At 39.2% G+C, this 22,187-nt stretch overlaps 1 protein-coding gene across 2 annotated transcripts in view; it reads left to right on the plus strand.

Annotated features, from left to right (window-relative positions):
* LOC126457525 (thyroid receptor-interacting protein 11-like) overlaps positions 1-22,187 on the plus strand; it is a 467,726-nt gene that overhangs the window by 339,044 nt on the left and 106,495 nt on the right. The window contains exons 4-12 of one of the 2 annotated variants that reach the window (XM_050093868.1): positions 6,896-6,989; positions 12,311-12,423; positions 14,827-14,968; positions 15,058-15,140; positions 15,434-15,539; positions 15,640-15,726; positions 19,162-19,253; positions 19,472-19,594; positions 19,670-19,792. In XM_050093868.1, coding sequence (XP_049949825.1) covers positions 6,896-6,989; positions 12,311-12,423; positions 14,827-14,968; positions 15,058-15,140; positions 15,434-15,539; positions 15,640-15,726; positions 19,162-19,253; positions 19,472-19,594; positions 19,670-19,792 — 963 coding nt within the window. The remainder of the gene's footprint in view (positions 1-6,895; positions 6,990-12,310; positions 12,424-14,826; positions 14,969-15,057; positions 15,141-15,433; positions 15,540-15,639; positions 15,727-19,161; positions 19,254-19,471; positions 19,595-19,669; positions 19,793-22,187) is intronic. The other variant, XM_050093869.1, reaches the window with a different exon arrangement.

Genomic DNA, 22,187 nt, shown 5'->3' on the forward strand with positions numbered 1-22,187 from the left:
TGACAGTTTGCGCTGTGTGTCTTGTTTGGCACCAAACTTGTTCCATTCACTCATGGTACTTGTCATTGGCAACGGTAGAGGCCGCTTTACTCTTTGCACTTAACGCTGAATTGAGTACTCCTCAGTTCTGTCCACCAGTGTTGCACGTTACCAATGGCATGCAGCAGTAAAGTAATGGAAGAGAGGCAGAACGATGCTGTGGTGAACGGTTCCCGCAACAATAGCAACCGCGTCAGTTATTTTGCTTCTGTCTGAGAGCTGTGGAGTTCTGCGTGACTTTTCTGTTGCACGGGTTTTCCATTGTTTTGAAGGAATTTCAAAGAAACAGAGGTAGCTGAGGTAACAAATCGAAAAAATAATAATTGTATTATTACTCTGTGTTCCGATGGGAGGCCAAGACTCTCTTCTAGCCAAATACTCAGAACAATATCCCTGCACAATCTCCAAAATTTTGCCGGCGAAGCTCTGGTTTCAATTTGAAGTTCTCTCTGATGTCATCAAAACAAATCGAACTGACAATCTGGAGGATCAGTGTTCAAATCAGTGTCTGGCTGAAAAGATTTTTATTTTCTGTTACAGTCCCAAATGTACTTTCAGATTATCCATTCCGACCATCACAAGCAGTCATCCTCAAATCAGAATTGCTTGTCATGTGGAATGTCTAACACAGGTTGCTGTATTGTTGTATTCTAGATCATATCAGTGAGGTAACAAAATCTGTTAATATTCATATATATTGCATCTCATGTATCTGCACACACAGTTTTGCAGCAAGAGAGAAAATTGGGGCAGTGGGATAGGGGGGGACTCTTTAAGGCAGTGGACTCATATTCTGAATTAAAATGGTTCACATCACCATCCTATATCCACACATAGGTTTTCCATGCTTTTGCTAAATCAGTTAATGCAAATGCAAGGATGATTCCTTTTTCCAAGGTCATGGCCAGCCAATTCCTTTCCTCACCCTTGACCTATCGGTGCTTGTGTTCTGCCTCTAATGATATCATCATTGATGGGACATTAAACACAAAAGTCCAGGTTTCCTTTATACGTTGGCTGTTGGAATTACAGTTTGCTGCGGAACACCCTGAGACTCCAGGAAGAATGTAATAAATAATGTTAAAGACGTATGCTGACAGGTGTAAATATTACCAAACTATCAGTTTAATAAGTAATGCTTCCCAACTACTGGCACAAATTATTTAGCAATGGATGGAAAAACTGGCAGTACTAAATCTTCAGGAAGAAATGTGAAAACATGATATTAGTACTTAACATATGACTAAACTTACAACGTGGATTAAAGAAAAGGAAACTTGTGTTTATAATAGTTGTAGATTTAGGGAAATTCTTAGATGATCTTGGCTGGAATACATTCTTTGAAATTCTGAAGATAGGAGCGATACAATACATGGAGCGAAAGGCTATTTACAACTTATACAGAAAACAGTGTTATAAGGGTCAAAGGGCTCATAAGGATAGCAGTGGTTGAAAAGGGAGTGCGATGAGGTTTGAAGCCTTTTCCCCACATTATACAATATGTACATTGAGCAAGCAGTAAAGCAAATCAAGAAGAAATTTGGAACAGGAACTTCAGGCAGAAGAAATAAAAACTTCCAGGTTCGCTGATGACCTTGTAATTCTGTCTCATAGCAAAGGACTTCGAAGAGCAGTGGAACGGAGTGGATGTCTTGAAAAGTGGTTAAAGATGAACGCCAACAAAAGCTAAACAAATGTAATGGAATAAAACTTCCTGGTAGATTAAGACTGTGTGCCAGACAGAGACTTGAACTCGAGACCTCTGTCTTCTTTAATCCCTTTACTGCTGTGTGCGAGACTTGGTGACCACGCTTCAGCTGCTACATCATCACGCTTCTCATCATGTGCTGGGTACTGAAGACTTTGTACATGCTCGCCATTTCTCAGAGTTTTTACTGTTCCAGGCTTTGGATGGATACTGCCCCAGTTCAGAGTATTTCTTTAAAATATTTGCTACATTACTGACTCCAATCTGTAACAAAAATACAGTCATACAGAAGTGTGTCAAGATTCAGAATTGACAGAAACATCAAGCTGTGCGATTCTACACTGTACTGAAATTTTACAGAAAGTGACAGCACTGAACTGACTGTTGAATGAAATGCGATCTGTTTGAATTAGAACAAACGATAAAGTGTGTTGAGAATCTGACAGTAACATTGCAATCAAATGGATCTCCCATTCTACCACAGCTAAAACTAAGCAAGATCATTTCTCAAAACTTCTGCAGTGATCGGCCTCACCATGGCACATCAGTGCTGAACTAGTGCAGCAGACAACTACACTCAAAGCATAGCGCACTTCAACTCCTGTAACAGTCAACTGTAGTCAAAAAGCTAAACTAAGAATCACACCAGCACTCAATAGACCTATCAGAAAATCCAAATAAATGGACGTAATTTAAACAGAGAAAATTCCAGCTAAGATTATATTGGCTCACATCTTTGTGCTCTATATTACTGCCATAAAAATGTAATGAAAGAAGGTAATGTTGAGTACGTGGGATCACTGGTTATGGGTGGCCATTCAGTTCAGTGTGTACTGTAGACTGCAGTTTGTCTGTATAGATGTATGTTAATATGATGCGACTAGACAGTGTGTCCCATGAATTTTGATGAATTTCATTAGGAGGTACACAAAAGCACTACATGTAGAAAAGATTTTTAGCCATTATGCTTCCATTTTCAAAAATATCGATGACAAATATTGTCATGCAAAATCTGTTTCAAGCTAGGCGGAGTCGATAGCATAATTAAAAAAAGAAAGAAATCTTACTTGGACATGTCAGATCTCAAGCCATACTGTTTCTGTGAAATTGAAGAATTAGTGGTTTTCTTAGCCACTATGTGTTTGCTTGGTAATTAGTTACAGCAGCAGTCAAATAATCAGACTACATGAATACAAATTTTGGCAACATGAGTAACGATTATAGCCAAGATAGACACAAAGCCCACACCCACCACAGTAATACAAGTTTATATTTCAACTAGCCACGCAGATGATGAAGAGCTTGAAGAAATGCACGATGAGATAAAAGAAATTATTCAGATAGTTAAGGAAGATAAAAGTTTAAAAGTGGTGGGGGACTGGAATTCAATACTACGAAAGGATGAGAAGTATAAATGATAGGTGAATATGGACTGGGAGAAAGGAATGAAAAAGGAAGCCACCTGGTAGAGTTTTGCACAGAGCATAATTTAATTATCACTAACACTTGGTTTAAGAATCATAAAAGAAGGTTGTATATATGGAAGAGACCTGGAGACATTGGAAGGTTTCAGATTGATTACAAAATGGTAAGGCAGAGATTTAGAAACCAGGTTTTAAATTGTAAAACATTTCCAGGTGCAGATGTTGACTCCAACAACAGTTTATTGGGCATTAACTGTAGATTGAAACTGAAGAAATTGAGAAATGTTGAAATGTAAGGAGATGGGACCTGGGTAAACTGAAAGAACTAGAGCTTCCTGAGTGTTTCAGAGGAAGCATTAGACAACAGTTGACTAGAACAGCGGAAAGAAATACAGTAGAAAATGAACAGGTTGCTTTAAGAGTTGAAATAGTAAAGTAGTGGAGGATCAAGTAGGTAAAAAGACAAGAGATATTGAATTTAATTGGTGAAAGGAGAAAATATAAAAATGCAGTAAGCGAAGCAGGCAAAAGGAAATACAAACATTTAAAAGATGAGACTGACAGAAAACACAAAATGGCTAAGCAGGAAAGGCTAGATGATAAATGTAAGGATTTGGAAGCATATTTCACTAGTGGGAAGATGGATACTACCTACAGAAAAATTAAAGAGGCCTTTGGGGAAAAGAGGAGCAGTTGTATGTATATCAAGAGTTCAGATGGGAAACCTGGCCTAAGAAAAAGAAGGAAAAGCTGAAATGTTAAAGGAGTATATAGAGGGTCTGTACAAGGGATATAAACTTGAAGGCAACATTATAGAAAGGCAAGTGGATGTAGATGAAGATGATAATGAGATACTATGAGAAGAATTTGGCAGAGCTCAGAAAGGTCTAAGTTGAAACGAGGCCTTGGGAATAGATGGTATTCCATCAGAACTGCTGATAGCCCTGGGAGACCAGCCATGACAAAACTCTTCCATCTGGTATCAAGATGTATGAGACAGGCAAAATACCCCAAGACTTCAAGAAGAATGTGATAATTGCAATTCCAAAGAAAGTAGCTGCTGACAGGTGTGAAAATTACTGAACTATCAGTTGTCACGTTTGGAAAATATTAACACAAAGTCTTTACAGAAGAATGGAAAAACTGGTAGAAGCAGACCTTGGGGAGGATTGGTGTAGATGAAATGCCCTATTTCTGGGGAAGTGAATAAAGATGAAGCCTCATATTATTCTTAGTGCCTCCTAGTAATGATGAAGGCTATCTCTTCAAGGGATAAGGTACACTAGAATATTACTCCATGAAATGCCATTATGGGAAATATACAATACAGGGCTATTACAAATGATTGAAGCGATTTCATAAATTCACTGTAGCTCCATTCATTGACATATGGTCACAACACACTACAGATACGTAGAAAAACTCATACAGTTTTGTTCGGCTGAGGCCGCACTTCAGGTTTCTGCCGCCACAGCGCTCGAGAGCGCAGTGAGACAAAATGGCGACAGGAGCCGAGAAAGCATATGTCGTGCTTGAAATGCACTCACATCAGTCAGTCATAACAGTGCAACGACACTTCAGGACGAAGTTCAACAAATATCCACCAACTGCTAACTCCATTTGGCGATGGTATGCGCAGTTTAAAGCTTCTGGATGCCTCTGTAAGGGGAAATCAACGGGTCGGCCTGCAGTGAGCGAAGAAGCGGTTGAACGCGTGCGGGCAAGTTTCACGCGTAGCCCGCGGAAGTTGGCGAATAAAGCAAGCAGGGAGCTAAACGTACCACAGCCGACGGTTTGGAAAATCTTACGGAAAAGGCTAAAGCAGAAGCCTTACCGTTTACAATTGCTACAAGCCCTGACATCCGATGACAAAGTCAAACGCTTTAATTTTCGGCGCGGTTGCAACAGCTCATGGAAGAGGATGCGTTCAGTGCGAAACTTGTTTTCAGTGATGAAGCAACATTTTTTCTTAATGGTGAAGTGAACAGACACAATGAGCGAATCTGGGCGGTAGAGAATCCTCACGCATTCGTGCAGCAAATTTGCAATTCACCAAAAGTTAACGTGTTTTGTGCAATCTCATGGTTTAAAGTTTATGGCCCCTTTTTCTTCTGCGAAAAAAACATTACAGGACACGTGTATCTGGACATGCTGGAAAATTGGCTCATGCCACAACTGGAGACCGACAGCGCCGACTTCATCTTTCAACAGGATGGTGCTCCACCGCACTTCCATCATGATGTTCAGCATTTCTTAAACAGGAGATTGGAAAACCGATGGATCGGTCGTGGTGGAGATCATGATCAGCAATTCATGTCATGGCCTCCACGCTCTCCCGACTTAACCCCATGCGATTTCTTTCTGTGGGGTTATGTGAAAGATTCAGTGTTTAAACCTCCTCTACCAAGAAACGTGCTAGAACTGCGAGCTCGCATCAACAATGCTTTCAAACTCATTGATGGGGACATGCTGCGCCGAGTGTGGGAGGAACTTGATTATCGGCTTGATGTCTGCCGAATCACTAAAGGGGCACATATCGAACATTTGTGAATGCCTAAAAAAACTTTTTGAGTTTTTGTATGTGTGTGCAAAGCATTGTGAAAATATCTGAAATAATAAAGTTACTGTAGAGCTGTGAAATCGCTTCAATCATTTGTAATAACCCTGTATATGTAGGTTGCAGTAGGTACTGGGAGATGAAGAAGCTTGCACAGGATAGAGTAGCATGGAGAGCTGCATCAAACCAGTCTCAGGACTGAAGACCACAGCAGCCGCAGCAGCACAATATATATTAAGATACTGATTTGTCTGTTTCCTTTACTGGTAATAAGGTTAAGTGCAGAACTTAATCAACTTACTGCGTGAGAGATTGAACAGTATATTTCTGTGAGTTATATTTATTATCAGTAAGTATGCCCAAAAATGTAGAACTATCTGTCCTAATTGTTGACCCGTGTCCCTTTGCTACCTTAATCCTTGTTGCTTTTCTATTTATTATAATACAAAGGTGTACTCTGTGAGGGATAACTGCTTCCCCATTATAGAAAAAAAATCTCCTACTGGGAGAAAAAATCTTCACAAACCCAACTTTCATCCTGTTGCACCAGGCACGTACATCAATTCAGTATCAGTTTGGGGGGAGGGGGGGGGGGGGAGGGGGAAGGCAGAACACTTAGTGGATACTGACTTGAAGCAAATGTACCCAGAGTCATTTGTTTTGAGATATCAAAACTGTTTTGTCATTCTTTTTTAAAATGTTATTGAGAGTTTCTTATGTTTTTGTTTATCTAAAGCATGTTTATAACAATGAAAACAATCAATTATTGAGAAAGCTATTTAATTGGATAGATAAAAAAATATACTCACCAAGCGGCAGCAGAACACATACACATAAAAGGCGTTGTGATTGGCAAGCTTTTGGAGCCAGTGGCTCCTTCTTCAGGCAGGAGGGTTGAAGGGGAGGGAAGAATGGTGAAGGAAAAGGACTGGAGATATGTAGGAAAAGGGGTAGATTGTGAGAAAGTCACCCTAAACTGTGGGTCAGGGGAGACTTATAATATGGGATGAAAAGGAAAGACCTTCACCCTTGCTAATCACAACAGTCTTTTATATGTGCGTGTTCTGGTGGCACTTGGTGAGTAGATTTTTTAGAGCACATTTATGCTACACTAACACAGTGAACATTCTTTTTCTCTGACTGTCTGACATGCTTTGTGTGTTTCAGATTGCCAATAATGATCAGAATGAAGCACCCTGGTGGACAGTGGAACACAGGTGTGATCCCAGTTTTAGCAGTGGTTCCAAAACAGCAGCATCAGGTATGACCTGCTTGTAAGGAGTAGTGATTGCATATATTTATTATGCTTTGAATGGTGATAAACAATGAAAAAATGTGTAGAGTGGTACACTAAATCAGTAACCATCACAAATGATGATTTATAATGGAATTTTTTGAGCACAAAAAATTGCAGTATTTCTATAATCATAATGACCAGTAAAAGTAATCAGTGCATCAGCAAAGAGAAGAGGAGAAAAATTATCATGGTTGTACTGCAGACAGTAAAGTGACTCTCTATTATTTATATTTTAATCTGCATTTAACTGTTGGTGAGAATATTTATCCTTCCCTTCCCTTCACTTCAACTTATCATTTACATTTACTCCAAATGACTTACACAAGAGACAAATATTTCTAGTTATGTTTTCCACTGTCATTGTGAAACATTGATTTTTAAATACACTTTGCAAGAAGGAACATCACATGTGCAGCATAATTACTTATTCCTGAAGTGCATCGTAGTGAGTGAGGTCACACAGCAGCTAAGACACAGGAATGAGTGTGATTCAACTTCTTTTGTGAGTTGCAAGATATGTCTTTAAATTGTAAGACATCTTTAGGGAAGAGAGTTCCATGTTTTTAATAAAGAAATTTAAGTTTTTCTGGGAAATATGTAATTTTAGTGTTGCAACACCAGTTGTTTTAATTACACTTGTACAATTTTTTTTTGAACTGTCCAAAAAGAATTTCTGCCACTTTCCTTGAATGAAGTTATTGCCTACTAAAAAGCTATAACCTGTTAAGAGCAAGCTTACTAGATTTTACTTGTTGATTATATTGACAGTGCTAATAGACATATCATCATTGTGTGGTAAATTAAAACTGTACAAAACTGAGACTTGAAGCTATAAGTGACTTTTATAAAGCTTCAAAGTGTTCTTCAAACACCATAGAGGTATTGCACCAGGTTCAACATGGAACTGCTCCTGTTCTTTTTATATATAAATGTCTTGCCTTTAAACATCAGGTTCACCACTGGAACATTCTTTGCAGATGATACAAGTATGTTACTTAGTAATGTAAATGACTATGAGCTCCAAGAGACCATAAACAGTGGAGCAAGGAAGCTGGATGATTACTTCTCCATAAATAACCTGATAATTAATGCAAACATCTTTTAGAACTTCCACTTCAGAAGAGAGAGCCACTTGTCCATTGTTTCCAGACTGTACCTGAATGTTTTGCTCATACGAGTTCAAATAAAAACAAAATCACCCAATTCAGAAATGTTTTTGTTTAATAAAGTGTGAAATAATACAAAATTATCTGTGTAAATGTTTTACATCTTAACTAATTTATAACGTACTGTCTGTTTCATTTTCTGGTTTGGCAATCCTTTAACCTTCATCGAGTTCCTTGTCATGCATTCCAGACTCCGCAAAGTAGGTTGGGCCTTTGGAGCCAGACTGTAAGACTTGCTCTGATCATTAGATCATGCAACTGATAATCCACCCCCATGAAAGGCAGGTTTCTACATATGGCTCTCAGTTCAGCAAACTTTCAGCTTGTTACAAAATCTTCGTTAAAGCATAAGTCCATTAAAGAGTGTAATGAAGTAATCTCTGATAGACGTACCTTTACCAAAAATGAGATTATACGTTGGTGTGCTAAACTTAAGGATGAAAGTAACTTTTGCATCATGTGTCAATGCTAAGTAACGTAGTTCAATGAAACTTGGACTCTATGTAGAAAGAACTGCTACAGTATAGTACAGAATGCAACTGAAAGAAATATGCCCTGTGATGAACAGAAGTGACACTTTTATTCAAAGATTACACTGCAGTCACCATGATTTATAATAGCACCTGGACATTACAAAAGAAGGTGGGACATGGTTTTTAACAGTGTGTGTATAACCATGAACAGCAGTGTACGCTGTGTAACATGATCGTTCGCTGGCCACGAAGTTGGTGAGAAGTTCTTGTCATGGGGTGTTCCATTCCTCCATGAGCACAGTTGACAACTACTGGATGGTTGTCAGTGCATGTTCTGCTATATGTCCCCCCAATGCATCCCACACATGCTAAATGGTATTTAAGTTGGAGAGAGAGGGCAGACCATTCCAGTCGACGAATATCCTCTCATTCGAAGAGCTTCTCCACCAGTGCTATTCATTGCAGTCATGCATAGTCATCCATAAAAATGAAGTCACTGCCAATTACATCCCTAAAAAGACATAAATGGAGGAGGAGTATAGTGTCACAGTAATGATGACTGATGATTGTACCATGTTGAAAGATTTGGAGGTCAGTACACTCATGTGGCATTATGTCTCCCACACTGTAACACCTGGGCCATCAAAATTATCATATTTGACAATGTTCCTGGGTGTACTGTGTGTTCCCACCTCTCACCACAGGAGGGAACAACCATAATTACTATGCACAAAGAATCTGCTCTCATCTGAGAACATCATATGACCCCATTCCTCACTGCTCCAGTCCCTATCTTTTGGCACCATTGTAAATCTTTGAATGTGGTACCCTCACTGGGCAATTTTGTCATGTCGCTGTGTCTTTTCAGGTGCACATCCAACCCTGACTTCATTTTGTGAATGAAAATGCACTGCATTGAATAGTGCAGGTGGAGGAGTTCTTGGAATGAGAGGATATATGGCAAATGGTGTGCCTCCCCCCCCCCCCCCCTCCCCCCATTCGACTTAAATCCCATTGAGCACATTTGGAAATATGGAATGTGTTGGGGAGATGTATTGCAGCACATCCACATACACCAATTAATGTCTTAGCAGTTGTCAACCACATCAGTGAAGGAATTGAATGCTCTAACACAAGAATTCCTTGCCAATCTTGTGGCCAGCATGGGAGCACATTGCACAGCAGGTGTTACCACCAATGGTAACCACACACCCTTTAAAAAACTGTTTCCCAACTTCTGTAATGTCCACATTACCATCATAAATTGCGGTGATTTCAGTGTAAGTATTGTCTTTGAATAATAGTATCATTTCTGCTCATCTTGTTGTATATATTTCATACTGTTTCCATTTGCACTATACTGTCTTTCTACATGTTATCCAACTATAATTGCACTTTGTTATGTGGCACTGACACATCAAGCAAAAGGTACTTTCATTCTTAACTTTTGGACACCACTGTACAGTCTCATTTTGTAAAGTCATGTCTATCAGAGATAACTTTGTTGACTCTTTTATGGATTTACTGTGTGATGAAGAATTTGTAACAAGCTGAGAATGTGCTGAACTGAGACTCATACCTAGAAACTGCCTTTCATAGGCATTGTTTTATCAGTTGCATGATCTGATGAAATAGGCATGTCTCATAGCATGACACCAAAGGCCAAACTTAACATGTGAAGCCCCACTGTAACTTGCTTTGTGGTCCCACTGAAAGATTTCTGCTCTTCTTGACCATCACCTCCAACCAGTATATCATGAATATATCATTAATTAACCTGAAACAACCAAGAGGTTTTCGATTCTGGAAAATTAGGATAGTTTCATCTAGATGGCCCATAAAAAGATTGGCACAAGGTGGTGACTAGCTTCTCACATCAAAGATACCAACTACTTCCTTCATCAACTCTCTGCATCCCCACCCCATTACCTCCTGGATCCCTATTTGTCACTGTTGGTCCCACCTCCCTATACACCAGCATCCCTCATGCCCATGGCCTTGCCACAATCAGACACTATGTTTCCAGACTCCAGATCTATTACATCATTTCTCACATGCCTTGCCAACTATATCCTGACACACAGCTACTTCTTCTCTGAGAGGAAGGTATATAAACAAATCTGCATCGCATCTACGCAGCAGCGTATGCTCTAGAGGAAACATACCTAACCTGTAAAGACCCCAAGCCTCCTATCTGGTTCAGCTTAATTGATGATATATTCATAATCTGGACTCAGGGTCAAGAAACCTTATTCTCATTCTTTATAACGTCAACACCTTTTCTCCCATTTGCTTCACCTGGTGCTCCTCAGCCCAATATGCCACCATCCTGGAAATTGACCTCCACCATTCTGATTGCTCTATCCCACTAACCACCAACAGAAACTGCATTTTGACAGCTGTCAATCTTTCCAGACTAAAAAGTCTCTCCCATACAGCAGGCCACTCATGGATGGCAAACCAGCAGCAGAGAGAACTTTCTTGTGCAGTATAGTGACGTCTCACGAGGGCCTTCACAGACAGGCACTACCCCCAAGACCTAGTCTGCAACATATTTCCTATGCCCTATCCTTACTCACCCTTAATCCTTCCACCACTCTCAAGAATCAGACACAATGGAATGACCTCCTCTTCACCAGTATTATCCAGATCATAACAACTGAACCATATCCTTCACCAGGGTTTGATTATCTGTCATCATGCCTAATGTGGTGTTCTGCCACCCACCCAATCTTCACAACATCCTAGTCCATCCTTGCGCCACTTCCACCCACAACTCCTTGCCACAGGGGTCATATCTCTGTGGGAGATCCAGGTGCAAGACCTGTCCAATCTAACCACCCAGCACTTACTACACTAGTCCTGTCACAGGCTTATCTTACACCATCAGAGGCAGGACTACCTGTGAAAGCAGCTATTTCATATACCAAATCTACTGCAATCACTGTGCAGCATTTTATGTCTGTCAATCTGTCAACCAACCACCTGTCCATCAGAAAGAATGGGTACTGTCAAACTGTGGCCAAGAACAAAAGTGACTACTCGGTGGTACAATTTGCAGCTGAGCACAGTATGCTCAGTTTCAGCGGCTGCTACATAACATAGCCTGGACCAACTGGATCCTCCCCTCCAGCACCAGCTTTTTCTGAGTTACACAAATTAGAGTTCTTCTTGCAACACATCCTTCACTCCCATAATACTCCTGGCCTCAATCTCCATTAACCCTCTATACCCACACTCTGCACCCAACAATTTCTCCTTTCTCTGTACTATCACCCCCTTCCAACTTAAATCCACATCAGCTTCATTGTGTACAACTTACTATTGGCTCCAAAACCCACACAACACATGCCTAGTCAATGCATCTGCGACCCCTCCCTGCTGCATTCCTAGGCAGCAAACCAGCTGATTCCCTCTGAACCAGTGGCTGCCTATCCCAACCCCTCTTCCTCCCCCCCCCCCCCCCCCCTCTCGCTCTCTCCCTCCCTCGCTCTCCCCCTCTCTTCCTCCCCGTACAGCCCCCAGTCTACCTGCTGAACAGTCTTGATCTCCTTTACTCCTGAAGTATTTACTGGAGAAAGTTTAACAAGTGGTGCTGTATGCATTGGTTCAAATAATAGTCTTCACAAATTTTTGTTTTTGACAGGTGACAGATCAGACCTGAATGTCTTGGCTTTGGAGAAGAAACTGAGAGAAAAAGGCGATGAGCTTGATAATCTCAGAGACCAGTTTTACCACTTGCAGAAAGAAAATGAGAAGGTATGGCAAGAGTAATTTATTTATTATTCATTGCATAGAACTTTGCATTTTTTAGGACTTTAACCATTGATTGTTCAGGCACTTTTGAATTCTTTGTAACCTACAGTTAAAGAACATGAGGATAATTTTAGATTTACTTTATTTCAATATTTGTCTTTTGCTTAATATAATCTTATGCTAATGGCAAGAATTAGTTACTAAAACATTAGGAAAGGCAACCCCCTCACTTTGCAACTGACTGGTGTTTTGTGTGGCTGTGATAAGAATTGTCACAAGAGGAGATAGAAAATTACGTTTAGAATTCTTAATATAACCTTTAGCATCAGTTAAGAGTGACAGTGTTTCAAGGAAATTGGTGTATATGAAAGGTCATGTGACAATAAAGAGCCTGTTCTTTTGGATTGTATTCTATTTGTGAAAGCAAGAAACACTGACCTGAACACAGAGCTCAACCCATATGGCACTAGCTTAGCTTAGTTTAGCATCTCCTCATTATTTTTCACATACTTAATAATTTTACTCAAGACAACATCACACTTAAGATTACTCTATTTAACTGTAAGTAAAACTGTATAAATTGTTGCCAGTGTCAAGTCACCCTCAGAATAATTTCATTTCTCCTTGTTATATAAGATTACATTATTCTCAAGAAACAGAGTGATATTTGATTCCAATAATCTTCTTCCTTGATCAGGTAATGTAGATATTAATGTCTGATGTAAAAGCATTCAATTGCAATTTGTCAAAGGCTTATCTAAATTGCATATGCAAGAAAACTTAAGAACCAAATTGACATGTCATCTTTTGTTGTGTAATCAGTAATTTATCTCTAGAATTTCAGCACCTTAATATGAGGGCCGTTCAGAAAGTAACCTCCGGTTGATTTAAAAAAATACACCAAGTTAAATAAAAATATTTTAATATATACATCTTACAACTACATCTTTGCACTATTTTTCTACATAGTCTCCATAGCGATTGAGGCACTTATCGTATCTCTTCACAAGCTTTGAAATTCCTTCTGCATAAAAATCACCCGCTTGTGCCTGGAGCCAGCCTGTGACCGCATCTTTGAGCTCTTCGTCGTCATCAAACCGCTGTGACCCGAGCCATTTCTTCAAATGCATGAAGAGGTGATAATCACTTGGCGCCAGGTCTGGGCTGTAAGGTGGATGGTTGATAACGTCCCACTTGAAGGACTCAAGAAGGGCCGTTGTTCTGCGAGCAGAGTGAGGACGGGCGTTATCGCGCAAAAAAACGATACCTGAAGTCAGCATACCACGGCGTTTGTTCTGTATAGCCCGTCGTAACTTTTTTATTGTTTCACAGTACACGTCTTGATTAATGGTCGTACCACGTTCCATGAATTCAACCAACAACACCCCTTTGGCATCCCAAAACACCGTTGCCATCAGTTTTCTGGCAGAAAAATCTTGCGAGGCTTTTCTTGGTTTGGTAGGCGAATTTGAATGTGCCCACATCATTGATTGTTCTTTTGTCTCAGGGTTCACGTACTTAATCCAGGTTTCGTCACCGGTCACGATTCTGTTTAACAATGGTTCTCCTTCGTCCTCATAACGTGACAGAAAGTCTAATGCAGAGGCCATTCTTTGAGTTTTGTGGTGGTTGGTAAGAATTTTGGGCACCCATCGTGCACAGAACTTACGGTAACCCAATATTGCTGTCACTATCTCGTACAAGAGAGTCTTAGAAATCTGTGGAAAACCAGTAGACAACTCCGACATTGAGAAACATTGATTTTCACGAACTTTTGCATCAACTGTCTGAACGAGTTCGTCAGTCACCAATGATGGTCTACCACTCCTCTCTTCATCATGAACATTTTCTCGTCCACTTTTAAATAAACGTACCCATTCACGGACAACTCCTTCACTCATAACTCTTGGTCCGTACACGGCACAAAGCTCACGATGAATAGCTGCTGCAGAATATCCTTTGGCTGTAAAAAACCTTATGACAGCACGCACTTCACATTTGGCGGGGTTTTCTATTGCAGCACACATTTCAAACTACCACAAAAACTAAACTAGCGCAGGTACGACATTCACTCGACCACGGCTTGATGCCGAGTGACCTGTTGAGTGCGTGAACGCACAGATGGCGTCGCTACTCCCCCCACAACCCGTACTGTGACCAATCGGAGGTTATTTTCTGAACCGCCCTCGTATATATTAATTCAGAATAATGCCTGTTACGCACATTTGACGTTTTATATAAGAACTAGAGTCCACTGCCATTAATTTGTTGGAAAATACTCCCATAATGTATTTGTTTCTTTGTTATTTTCTTACTGTAAGCCATAAGTGTTAATACTAAAATACAGTGAGTCATTCTGAGTGAATGATAAAGGTACCTATAAATCATATAATTCTTATTTTTAAGTTAAGGTTGCTTTCCACTGAAGTCAGAGGATCAAAATGTGCAAACTGTCAGTCACATGAAAGAAAATTAATGGGAGAAGACACAGGACAGCCTATGGAGCAAAAAGAAGAGAAATTGATTGAATTAGAAGAAAAGCTGATTGGTAAGCTTGGCTTTGGCAACTTGTTACTGTGTTTAGCAGTTATCTTCTGTATGTGAAATTATGCACTAAATTACTGCTTCTGATTTCAGTGTCAACAAGGAGAACCCAAGAACTTGAAACTGAACTACAATGTATGTGGGAGCTGTGTCAGAGATACTTAATGGACACACAGGTAAATTTTCTTCCATGTATTCCATGTTTTGTAAAATAATGTATTCAAGAACAGAGCTAAAGGTATTGTTTTTTTCCCATGTTTCTTGTATTCATGTCAGCAGTGTGTGACTGCTCCTTTCCTGATGATTTCACTGTCGTCGTGATATTATTAGGCTGCAGGGAAAAAATTCTGTTACAAACCTGTATAAAGTCTTTACATTATATCACATTGATAACAACAAAACCCTAGTAACTGTACTTAAATTTTCACAAGATGTGATCACTTTCTTGTAACAGTGCTTCTGTAAACAGGTGCAGGAGCTTGAAAATGTTCTTAAACAGTTGAAGATGGAAAGAAATGATCATCATCCAAATACACTAGTTGAAACTTATGGCTACCAACAGGATGTGGTGAGAGGTAAACTGGACAGCTAACTTCTATATGTCCTCCATAATATAATTTGTACTGACATAGGTCTGAGTTTATGTATTTTAAATATATGATCTCTCTCTTTTAGGCACATGGAAGAAAATTCAGCAAGAAAACAAAGATTTAAAATTGAGAATTGAAGAGTTGGAATCCTTAATATCATCCAACAATAAAGGTTAGCTCAAATCATTTCTGAAATAATGTGTGTGTTGTGTATTTGTGAATGTTTCTGTTGCTGGAAACATTGCCATCATTGATGTGAACATTTTGATTCAATAGAACAACAATGAAGTCCCAAATTATGCAAACAATATCTGATCTTATAAGCCTTGAGTAACTTAGCAGTTATTCAGCTTTTTTTATTGTACTGAAGGATATGCTATTAATAATATTACAGTTTCCAGTAGACTTAATGTTGCATTCAGAGCTGTAAGAGGAGACAACCAAGGAAGTTCCATATAAACCAAAACTATTCCAATAGCCTTAGAGGAAGCCTTCAAATCCTTTAACACAGAGAACAAAACAGAAATTCACATTACTAAATTACATGTGAACTGCCTCCGAAGTACTGAAGATATCATACTGTTCACCTCTATTGCAGATAGCCTTCAGGAGTGAACAGAAGTACCTAATACAGCAGATTTTAATGTAGATTTGAAAGTCAACAGTAATAATACTAAAATAATGTACAATAAACAAGGAAACTAAAGTTATATAAGTAAACGATGAAGTCGTAGAACAAATTGACGAGTTTATTTTTTAGGTTCTGGAGTGCTTACAAAAACTAAATAGGATTTTTCAAAACTAAACTCCAGTGTGCCTGAAAAGGAAAGTGCAGTATCAATGCAAATTTCCAGTTTTGACTTAAAACATTGAGACAGAGTTTTTATGCAAAACTCATTCAAATACTGATAGGGAAAACAAACGAAGGGATTTTGGGAACATAAGGGAGTAGAAAACAGAATTATGTATATTGAAAATGAAATTGAGGTTAATAGGTGCTGGATGGACAAAGGTGTTCTTTGCTGAATTCTAAGGGACAAGAAAAGACCTACATGACAAAAGTAACACAAGATGGGTAGATGGCCTAAAAAACTTGCAGCGCCACATGGATATGTGTAGTTGATAATCATGCATGGAATCTTTTTGAGATGGTCTTCAACCAGCAGTAGATAGCAAGTGGTGGCTGCTGCCATTGCAGCTGCTGCTGCTACTGATGATGATGATAATAATAATCATCATTTTCATATTGTCATAAAAACATCAAAATAACATATAAGTAATGCCATCATCATTTTATAAGAGAAGTTGTGGAAAACAAGTTGAACATATGTTTTGGAATAGTCATTCAATTACTTTTATGAACTCCACAGTGTTTGCCAGTTATAAATTGTTTTGTGTTGTTACAAAGCAGCCATATACATTTGCAATGATTTTACAAATTTGCTTTTTGCTGCTAGTATAAAATTACTGTTATTTTTTACAAAGCTATTTTTGTATATGTGAATGAAACTAGTAATTAACATTTGTAGATTGCCACATATGCTTATCTTGTTCCCATCCTTGAGATTCATCAATCTTTGCTTTTGGTGCTGTTGTTAGAAAGGAAATCTTGTAATTGAAGTCAGCCCAAACACTTCAGTTAATTGCTTGAACAGTCCACAGGTGTACTTCCGGTCCATCGTGTCCTACAGGCACAAGATTTCGGCGATCAGACATGTCGCCATCATCAGGTGCGCTGATGAACTGAGCTCCTGAGGACGGGCGGCTGTCCTAAATCCCCTTCCCCCGCAAGGCATTCTCTCCATGGTCTGCGCCGCGGCACGCCGGTGCTCGCTGAGAGGCTGGCGTTGGCATCTGTGGTGGCGTTGGTGTAACTGCCTCGTCCGCCCTGGTCGCTCGTTCGTTTTCTTTGCTGAGCCTCTTTTTAATTAGACTCAGTGCTAGTTCCCATGCCTTGCTGAGGTTGTAGCCACAATCTCTGTTGATGAGTCCGTCCCTGGTACAAATTTCGATAGCCTTTCTAACGACGCTGTCCCAGTATTTAGATGTCTGTGCCAAGACCCTGGTATGTTGGTAGTCCATTTCGTGATTTTTGGACAAACAGTGCTCTGCAACTGCCCACTTGTTGGGGTACATAAGTGAAGTGTGCTTCTGATGTTCTCAGCAATGATCTTCGATGGTGTGCACTCTCTGTCCAATGTAAGTCTTCCCACACTCACAGGGAATCTGGTATATACCGGCCTTCCACAAACCAAGATCGTCTTTGACACTTCCCAATAATGCTAGTGTTTTATTGGGCGGGCAAAAGACAGTTCCTACTCGGTGTTTCCTCAATATTCGTCCTATTTTCCCCGATAGTGCGCCAGTATACGGTATATAGGCGGTGGCTATCTCTTCCTCCATGACTTCGTCCATTTCCACACGCTGTACTGTAGAAGTGGGGTGGAGAGCACGTTTGATCTGCCATTCCAAGTACCCGTTTTTCCGAAATACCTTTTTGGGGTGTTCCATCTCACGGGGCAGACTCTCTGCATCCTAGATGGTGCACGCCCTGTGCCCAGTGTTTTTAGTACCCCATTCCTCTGTGAAGGGTGGTGGCAGCTATTTGCATGCAAATACAGGTCAGTGTGCATTTTCTTCCTGTATACCCCATGGCCCAGGAATGGTAAACTTCCTTCTGCTTCGCTCTCCATAGTTAATTTGATGTTTGGATGTATGGAATTCAGTTGTGTAAGGAAGTCTAGGAGCTTGTCCCTTCCATGGAGCCATATCACGAATGTGTCATCGACATAACGTAGAAAACAAGTAGGAAACCTACTTGGGAAGACTTACATTGGACAGACAGTGCGCACCACCGAAGATCGTTGCCAAGAACATCAGAGGCACACTCAACTTATGTACCCCAACAAGTCAGCAGTCGCAGAGCACTGTTTGTCTGAAAATCATGAAATGCACTACCAACATACCAAGGTCTTGGCACAGACTTCTAAATACTGGGACAGCGTCATTAGAGAGGTTATTGTAATTTGTACCAGGGACGGACCATCTACTGAGATTGCGGCTATAACCTCAGCAAGGCATGGGAACCAGCACTGAGTCTAATTAAAAACAGACTGAGCAAATAAAACGAATGAGCAACCAAGGCAAATGAGGCAGTTATACCGACGCCAACGCCAGCCTCTAAGCGACCGCCGACGCGCGTCCGTGTGCGCGGACCGCGGAGAGAACACCTCGCGGGGGAAGGGGATTTAGGACGGCCACCCGCCCTCAGGAGCTCAGTTCGTCAGTGCACCTGATGACGGCGACATGTCTGATCGCTGAAATATTGTGCCCATTGGACACTACGGACCGGCAGTACACCCATGGACTGTGCGAGCAAGAAATACACCAGGAGAAGCTGAAGAATCACTTCAGTTTATTGTTCAGAACCATAGTGTTTCTGTTACATAAAAGTCAACCCATTCACCTGAATAAAAATGAAATACTTCAACAATGTCAAAAACTGATTTATTTTTGTATGAGAAAAAACTAATAAACAACATACAGAAATTTCGCGGTTGTGTCTATTTCATTTTCTTTTATGTAGTTGTTCTTCTGTCTTTCACAGGTCTGCAGCAAGAATTACAAAATGGATTCACAGGAAGTGAAAGTGTTAATAAGAGTGTGAGGAATTTTTGCAGGATCGGTCCAAGTGTAAGTGTAAGTTCTTTCTTTTATTTTTTGAAATTCAAGCTAACTGTCTGTTTCCATTTTTGTTATTACTTTCAGAGTCTTGAAAATGCTGTATTTTCTTAACACTCAGCTGTGTGTTCCAAGGCAGTTCTATTGAAGATTAATTTGAACTCTCTCTCTCTCTTTGCCACATAAAAGCATGATAAGATCTATGTACTTTTCAGTAAACTCACTATTGTTTACAGGAAGTGAATGGAACTATGGGAAAAACATTAGAAACTTCAGTTCATCAATTAGATGATGCTTCTTGCATGGTACAGCAGAAAGAAGAAAATGCTATTGCTGCTACTACTACTGCTGCTGAGGAGGTAGTATATGGCTTTGACACTAGATGTAGTTTATATTATGTCATTATCCTTCTCATGTTTCTCACTGTTGAATAGATTGCTGAACATGTTGACACCAATGCAGCAGGAGCTACACCAATGGATAAGAAACAGCATGAAGGATATGCAAAAGCAGAGGCTTTATTAAAAGAAGAGAAGGAAAAACTCCAGGAATCAAATGTAAGTAAAGGATTTATTTGATGTAATGTTGTAACTGCTCATAATTTTTTATGGTTACCATCATGACCTAGCCAATTCTATATTGCTTCTACTGCCTCTATTCTAGGTAACATTGACTGTCATAAAACGTTTTTCAGATACAAATAGTTTCATTTGGTTATAGACTCTTTCTTCTCCAGTGCTAAAACCCAACATAGAAAAACCACAATAATTTATTTAGGAATTGTTTGCTACTCACCACATGTAATAGGCATTGAGTTAATTACACAGTCTTCATCAGATGAAGGAATAAGTCCGACAGCTGAATAATATCGAGCATTATTTTTCATTGTGCCTCACTGCCTTTCAATGCCTCCTCTATATGGAGAGTAGAAGTCTACCATTTCATATTGTTGCTAACACAAATCAGTTTTGATAGATCAACTTTTCTGGAGCAAAATCAACAACATCGTTAGTTAGTTAGTTAGATTTACATTTCATGGATAATTTGCATGATTATTTACAACTTATATATAGTCACGTATGTAAATTAGTAATTTTTCTGTACCGCCTTTTACATACACCATGAAATTAATATTTTCTGTGGAATAGTAGAAGCTCTCAACAACAAAATTTTTTGCTTTGTTTTTAAAATTTGATTTGCTGTATGTCAGATACAGAAATTTTGGTGATAGCATTGTGCACTCCTGTTAATGCTAGAGTCAATCGTAATGTGGAGTAATGAATTTCACTTTTCTTTTGGTATTATGTCGATCATTGTTCCTTTTGAACTGTAATAAATTGTTTACAAAAAACTTCTAGAGGGGATATATATGTTGTGTAGCAGTAGTCAAAATGCCAGACTCATTAAACAGATGTCTACAAGATGAACATGGGTGAACACCACATTTTGATCAGTGAGAACTTTCTTACCCCAGAACATTATGCCATTCAATATTTTTGAATGAAAATTCACAAAATATGTTAACTTGCCAATTTGTTTATCTACAAGGTAGTAGATGTATGGAACTTAGTTGCTTTTGTATTTCAGAAACAGGTTTTCTTATCAGTTTAAATTCTCAGCAATAAAGACACCTAATTTTTTTTCAAGTTTCTTCCATAGTCATGCTATGTAATACATTCCTCAGTAGTGTAGCACCTGTACATGTGCTGGAGTGAGATGACGTGTTTTTGAATTTGAGAGTTGAGACTGTCATCAGCAAACTGCTAAGTTATATGTTTAAGAATATCATTTACTACTTCTTCTGTTGCTGTATACGGGTTTTGAATGGTTACAATACTAATGTCATCTACAAAAAGAACCAATTTTGCTTGTTGTGTATAGATTTAAGGTCTTTACATATTTGAGAAACAATAGTCTTGTGTAGTCCCACAAATGATTCCTCCCTAATCAGAAGAATTGTTGTTCTTATTGGATTACTGAGCACTCAACATTTGCCCACTTTCAGTTCTATTACTTGGTCAGTCCTAATACAGTCATTTATTGCCCTCCAAGTAGAGATAAAATATGTAAATGGGATGATACTTAGTGAAATAATAAGTGTTTGTGTAATCAGGGAATTAGATTACTTGTTCTTGGTTATGTTCTTAATCATTTATTAACACTCTGAGTTGCATTAAAGAATTAATATAAAGACAATGTAAACAATCTGTTGTGTCTTGGCCTCCTAGGCACAGTCTTTGCCACCATTGTACATGTTAGAATAGTTTACATTTTAAAATAGCTGATTGTGAGATCCGTACTTGTATTCTGCTTATATGTTCCGTATTGCAACTTTGTATTACTTGACATAATTCAAGTTGTCTTCATATTGTTCAAAATTCCCCATGAAATCACTGTTAGAACTCCATCAAACTGCAGTGCATAGCAAAGTTTGGAAACTCTACATCAATGCGGGATGTAAAATAGATACTAATCATATTATACACTAAAAGAAATTGGATAGTGTTCTGAACAGAATTTTCATCAGAAATTTCATGGCATACGGCAATGTTATGTACTATGTTTCCCTAGTGTGTTGCTGTATGTAAACAGTCTGTGTTTTCAGTAAAATAGATGATGTCTGCATGAGGTTTACAGCAGGAGACAAAGGGATGATTCTTTACTGTATCCTACCCTCTTGTATTAAGTTTTAGGTCGTGCTTCTCTAGTGAATGTTTCTCAGAAAAAAACTGTTAAACATTGTTTCTTAAATGAGCTACAGACATTTCATATAACTCATATGTTGCCCACTATACAGTGCCATCAAATCAAAGTTTAATATATCTGTGCAGAATTTAACAAAGTTTACCTTAATGTGAAAAGTTGCTTCTACTGAATCTAACTTTTTCGTGTCAGTTTTGATGCTATGGTCTACATTTTTAATGCTTTGTGTGTGCTTCTCACTAACCAGCA

This window comes from Schistocerca serialis, chromosome 2, assembly GCF_023864345.2.
Source record: "Schistocerca serialis cubense isolate TAMUIC-IGC-003099 chromosome 2, iqSchSeri2.2, whole genome shotgun sequence".
In the NCBI taxonomy this organism is placed as follows: domain Eukaryota; kingdom Metazoa; phylum Arthropoda; class Insecta; order Orthoptera; family Acrididae; genus Schistocerca; species Schistocerca serialis.